General features: G+C 35.5%; 1 protein-coding gene across 1 annotated transcript in view; it reads right to left on the bottom strand.

Annotated features, from left to right (window-relative positions):
- WDR35 (WD repeat domain 35) overlaps window positions 1–13,018 on the bottom strand; it is a 60,346-nt gene that overhangs the window by 26,491 nt on the left and 20,837 nt on the right. Inside the window, exons 10-12 of the mRNA XM_029231353.1 lie at window positions 11,649–11,834; window positions 8,592–8,652; window positions 2,598–2,742 (exon numbers count right to left, since the gene is read on the bottom strand). Coding sequence (XP_029087186.1) covers window positions 2,598–2,742; window positions 8,592–8,652; window positions 11,649–11,834 — 392 coding nt within the window. The remainder of the gene's footprint in view (window positions 1–2,597; window positions 2,743–8,591; window positions 8,653–11,648; window positions 11,835–13,018) is intronic.

Below are 13,018 nucleotides of genomic sequence, written 5' to 3'. Positions count from 1 at the left end.
ACCGAAGAATACTGTTATTTAATATTACTGTCCTGATTATTTTAAAGAGTTCTTGACACAGCTCAATTTTACAAAGGCAGAAACTACCTACCATGTGTTTACTAGTTATGCAAGTGCCGTGCTCCTGAGAGCTATGCCAAAAATATATTTGGACACTGAATCATATATTTCCAGTGAATTTCGGTAGAAGCCCCGAGAGATATCTTCCCTTACTCCCCCAATGAACATCGGTCAGGAACAACTTCTAAAGCATCAAGTTTCTCTGTTGTTTCTCCATAATTTCCCTTCTAACGATATGCTTAATAAAGGTAAAACGTAAGTGCATTTGGGAAGCTCTAATTAATGGAATTCTTGTTCTGAAGTAAAGAACCCTCCCTATGCCTACTGTGTTATGAAGATGCACCACTTCTGGTGTACCATCTCTCGGATACCTTTACTGTAACACTTATTCACACCACAGTATTGCTGCTAGTTTCCTTCTCTCTCCCACTAGACGGTGATTTTCCTAGAGGCAAAGACTACATCTCCAGTGCCTGCCACACACACATTGTCAGGCGCTCTATAATGTCTGCTGAAGAAAACATTAAAATGAATAGAGGTGAACAGAGAAGACACATCATTGAGTAGCTATGAGGCCCTGGGCAAGTTATTTAACTTCTCTGAGCCTCAATTTCTTCATCTGTAAAAGAAGGCTAACAATTCCCCCTTTGCAGGATTTTTGAGAGGCATAAATAAAACGATGCTTGTAAAGCCCACATGCACAGAGCCTGACACATAAAAGGAGTTCAAGACATTGCAGCTGTAATATAATCACAGGAAAATTAAGCCATTTTCCATCTTTAAAATATCATGAAATTTTATCATTGTTAAATTGAAGTCATATTTGTGCTTTCACCAATATAATAAGGGATCAAATGTTAAATAAATTTAAAGAAATGTATTAAAAACAGAAAGGTATACTAATTCAGAGGTACCATGTTTCTGCTTTCTAATACATTTTTATTAAGTACATACAGTCAATATTTCTACTTAGTTATCACAAAATATAAGTCAAAGGTTAGAATAGGAGGTCTCTCAAGAGATCATTTGACCCAAATCCCTTTCTTAAAACAAGTAGGGTACTACAAGAAAGGCCAATCTGAGGAAAGTGGCTCAGAGCCAGATAAACCTGGCATTGTGTCCCATCTCCTTTTATCAGCTGGGAACCTCTGACAAATAATTTACGCTGTGTGTCTCAGTTTCCTCTCTGTGAAACAGGAATAATACGAGTACTGACTAGACTTCCCAGTGTCTGGCACACAAGAAGTAGTACTCCATCGATGCTGGTTCCTATCAGCATCACCAACGGTATTTTACAGATGACGAGACTGAAGTTCAGAGAGAACTGGCCCAAAGTCATTAAAACTAGGAAGTATACAGAAATATAAGGAAATGATGCCTTCTTTATTTAAACAGAAGCCAGCATGTCTTTAGCTGGTTCACAGAGCACAGTCACTCCATGGAGAGGCTAGACTATTCTGCCCCAGCCTTGTCCTAAGATCCACCTTCTCCCCACAGACTGCAGGTCTCTTGTTACTAGCACTAGTAACAAAGAGGCCAAAGGTTCTTCCCACTGGGTCTTTCAGAACTACAGAGAATACAAGATATAGTATTTTTCCACTTCTTTTTTTTCCTGCTTCCACATGAATTCAGGTATCCAAAATACTTTTACTGGGGTTATATCACCTACCTTAGTACATGAGTGAGTCTTAAAGGGAAGGGAAGATTGCATTAAGATCTCAAGTATGTGTGAAGGAAAATGATTTGAAAAAAGCAACCTGAGATTTCTGACATGACTTCCCGCTGCCCACCACCACCAACACAGGCCTGTGCCCTCATTAACAATCATTAGGTTAAAATTACTCAACCAAATGCTTTGCTTAAAGCCTTAGGATAACAACAAAAGGGCAGCAAACATGGAATATCACTAACAGAGACAATATAACTTACAAAACACAGTAAATGCACTGCTATACTTATTAGAAAGAATCCCTCCATCCTGGCTCCTAATTTCTCCACGTGGTAGAGTCATCTTTACCCCCAGTTATCAGAAATAGTTCCAACCCCAAAACCCCTGGAATCTAGGGCAAGAGAAAGAAGGCAAGTGACCAATTCTCCCCACCTAGAGACCTCCTCCATATCTGTGTCTAAGGACCTGCCTCTCCTGTGATGATTATGATACTAGAATCACCCCACCGTCCTGGAAAGACCTCTACCTCTAACCCATAGGAATTAAGTATTGGGTAGACAATCATATGTCAGTGTAGCATTATAACTCTAATACGGCAAGAGTAGATAAGTGAGAATAGCCATCCCTTATAAAGACATAGGTTTCCAGTCTTTAACTCTAAAGGCTTTTCTTTTGTTACACCATGCTACCTCTCTTTTATTTTGATAAATTTAAACACATAAATCTGAAAGATATTCAAATTAATGGAAAATTATTTCTAGTAATCAAAACAATTTACAGTCCTCAAGCATGACAATTTGTAAATAGCTACGTCCGGTTTAAATGTGATATGGCTGAGCTACTAAAAAATGTTCATCAAAAGATATACCTTTCTCTCCCTTCTTTTCGAGACCGGGTGATCTGATTAATTTCCAGTGCTGTGAGCTTCTTTGCCACACGATACTGCCAGGTATAAAATGCTTCTTTTGAAGCTGCTATCACATGGGTTTTGGTCATTGTAACAAACAATGGTACTATTAAAAAGAACATTAAGGCAATTAGGTTACAATTAGACAGAACCACAAAATGTGCTGCAAAAGACTTCAGTGATCACTGAGTCCAGCCTCGCATCTTATAGACAATATACCCTAAAAACAGTCTGAGAACTCAGAAGAGTCAAAAGTTTGTAGGACCATACAGAAATATCAACTCAAAATGAATCAGACATAAGTATAGAACTCTCAGAAGAAAACTTATGTGTAAATCTATGGGACATTGGGTTAGGCAATGATTTCTTAAATATGACACCAAAACCACAAGCAAGAAAAGAAAAAGTAGATAAACTGGACTTCATCAAAATTAAAAACGTTTGTGCTTCAAATGACACCAGCAAAAAAGTGAAAAAACAATCCACAGATGGAAGAAAATATTTGAAAATCATATACATGATAGGGAATTACATCTAGAATGTATAAAGAACTCTTGTAACTCAATAATAAAGAGACAAATAGCACAATTTAAAATTGGGCAAAGCATCTGAGCAGACATTTTTCCAATGAAGATATACAAATGGCTACTAAGCAAATGAAAAGATGCTCAACATTATTAGCCACCAGGCAAATCAACAGCACAATGAGATAACATTTCACACCTACTAGCATGGCTAGAATCAAGAAGTCAGACAATAATGAGTATTTGCAAAAAAAAATGTGGAGAAATGGTAGGAATGTAAAGTGGTGCATCCACTTTGAAAAACAGCTCGGTAGTTCTTCAAAATGTTAAATATATCAATAGAATTACCACATGCCCTAGCAATTCCACTCCTAGGTATATACCCAAGAGAAATGAAAACATATGTCTACACAAAAACTCATACACAGGGGTCTCCCTGGTGGCGTAGTGGTTGGGAGTCCGCCTGCCGATTCAGGGGACACGGGTTCGTGCCCCGGACAGGGAGGATCCCACCTGCCGCGGAGCGGCTGGGCCCGTGAGCCATGGCCGCTGAGCCTGCGCGTCCGGAGCCTGTGCTCCGCAACCGGAGAGGCAGCGGCAGTGAGAGGCCCGCGTACAGCAAAAACAAACAAACAAACAAACAAAAAAAACAAAAAAAACTCATACACAAATATTAATAACAGCATTCATAAGAGTCAAAAAAATAGAAACAGCCCAAATGGATAAATAAAATCCCACTCCTTCCTCCCATCCCCACTACCATTACTGCTTGGTTCAGGCCTTTATCCTTCCCTCTGATCTCATATGTGTTATATTTCCTCATTAATTTAGAAAATTAAATTCTCCAAATTTAGGAATATAGTCTCTTAAACATTTTTTTCATCTGTTCCATTTCTTAGAGAATATTTAATTAAATTCCTACTGTGTACCCTTTGATGAAGTAGTCTCATCAAATCCATCTTACAGATACAGAGGATTAAAGATGTAAAATAACTTGCCCAAGGTCACAAACAAAATAAACAATATAAAATTAAACACACACATTCACAAAAATATAGAAAAACAAAAAACTCTTTCATAAAAGATCATTTTAGTAGCTAATTTCTAAATTCACAATTAAAATGGTACAAAACATATTGCTCTATTCAAAACTACTGTACAAAGTAATCATTAATACAGTCAGAATAAAGGAACAGTGTTAATAACAGCTACCATTTATGGAGTTCTTGCCACAGTCCAAATAAAGGACATTTAGGGCAGTTAAGAGACTTAGGAACTAAACAAAGAATTAGAAACTAGATTGATGGTATAGTGTTAACTGAACAGATTAACAAGTCGAGATTCAAACGCAAGAATTTTTATATGCTAAATAAATAACTAGTATAGTTGAATCATATTAAAAAGTTTTTTTTTAATTAGAGTTGTCAAGATTTCTCTATTCAAAATGTGTACCACTACCAAACTCTAGAGGGAGTGAGAAGCCTTCCTGTAGGGAACAGCTGGCTGGAAGGCAGTCCTGAGAATGGTGGCAGAGCCCGATTCAGGGGCAGCCCTGAGTGGGACAAATGAGCAGGCTAGGCCTAGGCTTTGCTGAGCTTTTGCTGAGCCCATCTGCACTAAATCATAAGACATTTGCTAAATATTCAGTAAATTCTACCACAGGTACTTTGATGCCGGTAACTATTATGCCTTTAGTGTGATGTGAAGTAAGTTCACAAACCTTAACTGCTTTCTAATAAAATAGTTTTTCCTAAGCATATAAAAGCATTTTTCTAACCAATGTTTAGCTACAATTATAAATTATACTCATGTTTCCTTTTTTTTGATACATCCTAAATAATCACAAGTTTATTATCAGCCTAATTAATTCAAAATTAAAAAGTGGTTCATAGCAAGTCAGACTTCTTGGATTTATATCACAGGCACTTGCTAACTCCGTGGCCTTAGATAAATTACTTATTCTCTCTGAACCTCTGTTTGCTTACTGTAAATTGAAGATAATAATAATATTACAAACCTTATAGAGCTACTTTAAGGATTAAGAGAGATAACAAATATAAACCATAGTACAGTGCCTGGCATAGAATAAATGCTTAATAATAATAATTTTAAATGCCAATATTTATTGAATTTTTAAAATTATATGTCAGGCATTTTTATATAATTATATAGTTATGATATATAATTATATTAATATATAATTAATGTATTACATACATAACTCACACCTGCCCTATAAGGCAGGCACTATTATTACCCCCATTTAGCAGATGAAGAAACTGAAGGACGGAATGGTTAAATAACTCACTGAAGTTGCACAGCTAGAAAGCGGTAGAAGCTGGGACACAAACACAGTCAATCTGGTTCCAGAATCTGTGCTCTTAACCACTATGGCAGACTGCTTCTCATTAAGGGTTAATAACTGTTAGGTGAGGTTGCTATTATTTTTTGCTTTTTATAATAAAATGATATATAAATTCACTAGTCAATACAAAAAACAAATACAATATATATGAAACATGTTCTTTTGAATCAGCATGGCAGTAATTTTGGCAAATTCATATGGGCAGATAATCCTATCTACAGAAATTATGCTAGATCATTATTTATCATCTATCCCATCCAGGTGGTTTAGTTCTTAGTTTGCTAGAGCTAAGCCTCTAGGAAAAAGTTAGAAGACCAAATTTTAACAGACTGAATATTTTAGGAAAAAAATATAACCAGGAAAAAAGCAGTCCATGTCCTTCTCAACTATTCAGTATCCAGAAAGAAAAAATTTGAAATATCTAGAAAGATCATTGGGAAAAAATTGTAAAGAAAGTAATTATGCTTCCATTAATTGAAATTTGTAACACTAATAGGTAATAGTTACTAGCTAAGCAAGGATGTAAAATAATTTAGGACAATCTAGGAATTCACATGTAAGTAAAACCTGCTTGTAATATTTTAATGCTGAGGCCTGAAATAAATGTCTACATCTGTAATGTTCCCCCACTTTTCTACCTATTTCTCAGCCCTTTAAAGAGCTGCTAAACTGAAATTGCACTGAACTGTTTTCATCACATCACCTCTCTCTGGCCTATATAGAAGACTTAGTGCAAATGCTACCGGCCACCATTAGAAAGCTCCTACGTGCTCCCCACAAAATGGCTGCAGCACAGGCACCTGGTACTTTTCAGGCACTTTTCATGCCTTCATTCCTCTGCAAATGCTGTTTCCTCTCCTTAAAGTGTTACCTGAAGAAATACTTATCCTTCAGAACTCAGCTCAAATGAAACCTTCTCTAAGTAGAAAAAATGTCCCTGACATCCTTATGCACCGGTATCTACTTATCTAGCACCTAGCACCAAAACCTAGCACACGGCAGGGGAGCAAATGTCATTGTTCAATAGACTAACTATATTTTAATTATCTGTTTAGACATTCTACAGGAAATGTCAGAGTTAATTTCTTATCACTCCCAGTACCCAGTACAGTACCTGAAACAGTATATACTCATTGATGGTTTGCTAAATAAATAGATTTTATTTTAAATATTTTCATACATTCAATAAACATTTGTTATGGGGCAAGCACAGCATTAGGCAGTGGGGATACAGAAATGAATAAACATGGTTAGATCTTTAAGAAGCTCAAAATCTTGGAGGGAAGGTAGATAAAAAAAATCAATAATCACAGTGCAGAGTAAGTACTTTGGATAGAAGCACACCAAAGGTATACTGAGGGCTCGAAGGAAGAGGCCCCAAAAATGGTACCTAATGCTTACATGTACAGTACAACAGAGCCTCACAAACTAAACTTCTGTAATAATACATAATGTTCTTTTTAAAAGTTTCTCTAGAGATTTTCAGGAAGAGCAGATGACAAATCACATTTCCTAGAACAATATCAGTTATATACTTTTTTTGCTTTAGCCTCTAGTCCTCATGAAAATTTGGCATAGAAACTTAAAAAAGGAATTTCACAGGATATGTGTGAAGCAAAAATGTTGAATTTTTGGCTGAGTTTACTGCAGACCAGTGAAAGAACTGTTTGTTAAAATTTCAGCCAGTGAGACCGCAAAAAAGTTTCAAGACTCAAAAATACAAATAATCATGCCCTCAAGCATTTGCCATTTTATGAAGGGAAAGGATTCACATCTGGCTTTATTAAAACATAGACTGCACGTGATTAAAATACTTTGAGGCTAACCCTATCATCATTATGATATTATGTTAAAACTTTTGATACTAAAAGAAAAAGCATATAATCTGAAGACTGACAGAATTCATCCCTTAGATTTAAGACTATTATATTTCTAATAAATAGAAGATATTCATGTGATAAGTATAATAATTTTAAGCTAAGGAATATTAACATTAACAAAGAACACTAACATTTATGTACATATATAAATATAGAGAGAGAAACATATAAGCATACCTAACACTGAACATAAGACAAGAAGTTGAAAAGTTTCAATGTTTAAAAGTGAGTTACCAAGACCCTAAACACAGAGTTTAAAATCTTTGAGGCCAGTAAGCATTCTTCACATTTGCTTGTATCACCCAAATACCTTAGCAAAAAACTTAGAAGGCACACTTTAACATTTAATTGTTAAGGCTGAATGTGAAATCTAAAAACAAAAAAGACTAGTCCTCAGATTCAGAAGATAATTCAATGGGTTTTCAATTTTTGAAACCTACTATTTTTTCTAACACCATATCCAATAAACTAATATACACGTTAAAAGAAAATCATTATTTTGGAAGTTATAGTGAAATTGGCAACAAAATATTTGGTAACAATTTTTGACAAAATACTAAGAATAAGATTTGGAATTTTTTATGGTTACTTTCATAGCCATTGGATAGAGGGAAGGGTAAATCTAAAGAAACAAATGTCTTCTGAAAACAAAAAAGTCAGGAATTTTTTTAAGTTGTCCCTATTAATAAACTAATTTCATCAGAAAAATCTGGACAGGGCAAACTCACTTTAACAAGCAGCTAAAGTGTTTTTTATGGAAGAGAGGTACTTGGCAGTTTATTAATAATAAAAGTGGTTTCATGGCAGAATTCTTTCTATAATCCTCAGTGTATTACATACTAATCATTACACTGGATACCAATTCTCATACAATTATATTTCCCATTTAAAGCAAATGATGGCAGTATAGCAGTCGTGAGATTCTTGTGAATTTTAGACAGAGTGAACTTAAAAGTTATTGTATTAAGCAGGATCCTTCTGAGAGTGAAATGGGGCATTACTAATAATTTTACCATGACAACAGGCATAGACTGGTACTGAACCTGAACCTGGCAAACCAGGAAGTATGTTCATCCTTGTTTTAGAGAATACCGTTCTAATTAATAATAATACCATTGTTATATTTTAAAATTAGTTTACAAATAAGACTTGATTAAAGAGGGAGTAAATATTAACATTTCCTTACCAAGATCAATGTATTTGGGATCCAGAGGTGTGCCAATAGAATTACAAAGAACTAGCACAAACTGTGAACAAATAAAACAGAAAGTATCAAAACTCCTGCTTATGTATTGTAAAAGAAATAATGCTTAACATACCATGCTTATCTCTTTTTCAAGTATCATTAACATGGAAAAAATTGATAAAATTAAATACAAAGAACAGCAAAGATAATCTACAGGACAAAAGTAAAGAAATATGCACTAAAATTAAACTAAGGCTGATTTCTCAATATAGTGGAACACTGGTTTTTAAGAGACCATTTAAGAAACACAAGTACACTGGCTACTTTTCATTTTTATACTTCTAAAATTCCTGGTCAGCTATAACCTCAAAACTCATTTTTATCCTATAACCAGCTATGTAAGAGCTAACAATTTGTTACCGTTGCACCAAATGTTTCCATCTCGTTCTCCTCCTTTGAAGCAATATATAAATGACATGAGAAATTCAGAAAAATTCAGTTAATTCAGAAAAAAACATAACCCAACCCAATGAAAATAACTTAAAATGCCCAGTGGTTAACACACACAATTATCAATGATTAATATTAGGAAAAATAATCGAACATAATGCACACTTTACATCAGATTATTCTAATGGTAATTTCAATTTTTTTGCTGTTAGTCACCTTCTCTATATCTAGTACTAAGAATAATATTTTACATAGATGTTTTCTTGATTAGAATAATAATTTCAAATAAACCAATTCTCAACGTACTATTTACACAGACTTCTTTTCTCAGTATCTCAAGTAAAACTTGTTTAATTTCATAAACGTAAACTAAATGATAAAAAAAATACAGTAAAATATCATAATTTACTCTTCCACTACTTAAAACAAGCTTATTTACTGCCACAAAATATAAATGTTTTACATACTTATTATTCACATGCTCATAGCTTAAAGAATCAAATGAGACATCTTACTAAAAACAGAAGTCCCCCAACTTCCCATTTCTTGCTCCCTAGAGTAATTACTTTCAGCTCCTGTAATTCATTCTTTTGCTATTCACCTCCACAGATGTAAGTAACATGTTTACAATGCTACTTCTTGTTCTGTTTTGTTTCAATTCAGGACATCATGTAACCATTACTTTCACCCCTCCTTCCCAGCCTCCCACTACACAGGAGCACACTCCCATCACTCCATCTTTCCACTACAGTCTTGTTAAATCGGAATTTAAGTTTTAAAATGTTATTATAGTTCAATTTTTAAACAATTTTATTTTTTTAAAAAATCTAGTGAATACATCATTTTGACTCTAAATGCTATTCAGTGAAGCTGAGGCAAGTATAACATGATTTGTTTTCCTTTCAAGCATGTTTTAAAGCTTTCCCTGGTGTGGATAATTGCCTTTATTTTTTTCTCTTTGCTTAGTTTTCTCTGTGTTTATTACTAACTCAAGTCCCCAGTTGTCTCCGGGTTATCTATGTGTCCCCTCAGGTGGTCAACCACATTAACTATTCTACTAATTTCATCTTGAATTTCTTTTGGAGCCACCTGGGCTGCTCTCATTTGATGACTCACTCCCTAGGCGTGTGCACAACTGCCAGCTGGTACCAGTCCACGCCACTGTTGTCAGGTTACCTGGTTCCTTCCTCTTTCTTAGTTTATTCTTCGTTTTGGTAAACCATATCCCAAAGTAACCTCCTAAGTTAAGAAAGCTCGGAAGGTAAATTTTTGGTGATCTCGTACATCTAAAAATGTCTTTATTCTACCCTCATATTTAATGAGCAGTTTGCTTAAGGTATGGAATTCAAGGTGGGAAATCATTTTCCCTCAGAATTTTGAAAGCAATTCTCCAAAGTATTGAGGTTGACAAGTCAAATGCCATTATGATACCTGATCCCATGAAATCTGTTCTGGAACCAAGTGGGAAATGAAGACTGCGGTAACATTAATCTAACTGCCCTGTTTTCAGCAAGAGTTCCACCACCCTTCCCTGTGCTTGGTGCCCTTCAGTGCAGGGACTCCGTATCCTCTCTGGAGGGTAAACCAGTCTCCCTCGTGGTTAGAAGGGCAGCTGCCCACAGGCTCAGTAGTGGGAGGGGATCTAGAAATCTGCTCCTTTATATGACCCTTTTTCTTTTTCCCAAAGTATTCTCCTGCCTGCATAATCTCTGGTACTTCCAAATCGCTTTTCTGTTCAATTCTTTCTCCTACCAGGTACCACCACCAAGTCCTGTGTTTCTGGGATTCTGTGATGTAAACTCGTTGCTTCTTTCCTTTCTCCACTGATGGCTGAGGGTTCCATTTTCTTGGGTCTGCTAAGGTAATTACCACTAATCTCCCTACTCTCTAAACTCCAAAATTATGTTGCTTTTTCCTCTCCCTTTCTGATCCCTATGGGCTTATAGCTTTTTAAAAAATACCTTTCCTGTTGTTTCAGTCAGTTTCAGGAGAGAACAGAGCCAAATGTGGCTGTTCAATGGCCACCTTAAACTAAAAATTCTATACTTTTTAACGGGATGAAATAATTTATAACACAGCCAAAGACATTGAAAAATTTGCATACTTCCGCAAATATTTAAATTGTTAGCAGACTTTTTTAAAGGGCATTATTTATTGTATGTTATGAGACACTGTCTTTTAAAGCAATATAAGTCCACATAAAAGTACATTTCTGAATGTCAAAACTACCCAAATTGTTATAAATGGCCATTGTTACATAATTTCTTGAGCATTTGTACTAGACATCTGGTTATTCATTTCTACTTATGGAATTTTAAATTGGAAAAGAATTGTGGTGTTTTAAATATATTTCAGAGACAAAAAGCTTCAGTACAGGTCAATATAAACTGCCAATGGATTAACTAATTGGAGAAAAAAATCAGGGGACACAGAACCAATGGAGTCATATAACTTTCCAAACAGAGGTCTAGACAGACATGGCCAATAGACCCAATACTTTGCTGTACCTGTCAGTACAGAGGCCATGCTTGAGAAGACAGAGAACTATAGCCCAACTCCGCCAAGTAGTTAACCCATCTAAGTTTTAAGATATCAAGGAACACCTACCTGAGGATGATTTTCATCAGCTTTTGTAGCCAAAATGCAGAAATCTCCACAAGTAGTAATAGAAATGAGACTCTTCACATACTTAACATATTTCTCGTTGTTTTTTGTATCCCAAAATATAACACAGTACTCTGGACGATCAGGTCTGGTATAAGCATAAACTACAGTGTTTGAGCAATAACCCCACTAGGAAGAAAGGAGGAAGGAAAGGGAGGGAACAGAAGGAGGGAGGGAAGAGAGAGAGAGGAAGGAAGGAAGCAAGGAAGGAAGGAAGGGAGGGAGGGAGGAAGTAAGTTAGGAAGGAAGGAAGGAAGGAAGGAAGGAAGGAAGGAAGGAAGAGAGAGAAAGAAAGAAAGAGAAAGAAAAAGCAAGCAATTAACATTGGGAAAGTCATATTATTATATTTTTATATTTTTCCTCTAGAAATACTGCAGATACGTGGTTCATCGGTGCTGACAAAACAAATTCTTTAGAAATGGAAGAGAGAAGGACTGAATATTCAGCTTAATCTCTTTTCTCACTAAAATAACAAATCTAAAAGTAATAAAGACAGTTAAAAAAATGTACCACAAAAATAAATTTGGTTTAACTTTCCTTATTTTAGTTTGTAAGATTTAAGCTTCAGTGGTGAAAATTTCAGATTTTTCAATAGTCAATAACAGTTGCTTAGGGGACAACAGCAAGAGAGATCCCTGCCAAAGTTCAATTCTGAGTCCTGAAACCAAAATTCAGAAATAGCGGCTTTGCCTTTTTTCTCCCATCCACATTTTTTTATATTTGTTTTTGTCAGAGTAACATATGCACATAGTTTATAGTCAAATAATTCTACATGGCTTACCACACAAAAACAAAATGCAGGAGCCCCCTGCCTGATTTCCTCCTTGGGGTAGCCATTTACAACTATTTTAGCTGTAACTGTTTTGGTATTGATTTCCATATCACATGTGGATTGATTACAGAACTTAGAGCTTTCCCTCTCCCAACAAATTTATACGTAATTTTGAATAAATCAATATTCAGTGTCTACATTATTAACACTGTGTTTACTCTTCTTTTTTGCGGGGGGGAGGGGCCGTGCTGTGGGGCATGTGAGATCCCAGTTCCCCAACCAGGGATTGAACCCACGCCCTGCCACAGTGGAAGCAGAGTCCCAACCACTGGACCACCAGAGAAGTCTCCAGTGTTTACTATTCAAAGTAATATGGTGATTACTTTCTAAAATAAACTTTTTAACTCTAAAATAATTTTAGATTTATACAAAAGTTGCAAAACTAATACAGTGTACCCTAACCTTTTACTCATTCTCCCCTGTTGTTAACATCTTACATTACCACAGTACATTTGTCACAACTAAGAAACCAACACTGATA

This window comes from Monodon monoceros, unplaced genomic scaffold (genome assembly GCF_005190385.1).
Source record: "Monodon monoceros isolate NGI ecotype Baffin Bay Population unplaced genomic scaffold, NGI_Narwhal_1 Super_Scaffold_19, whole genome shotgun sequence".
Taxonomy (NCBI): Eukaryota; Metazoa; Chordata; class Mammalia; order Artiodactyla; family Monodontidae; genus Monodon; species Monodon monoceros.
Note: the sequence above shows the minus strand (reverse complement) of the source record. Positions and strands in the feature narration are given on the sequence as shown.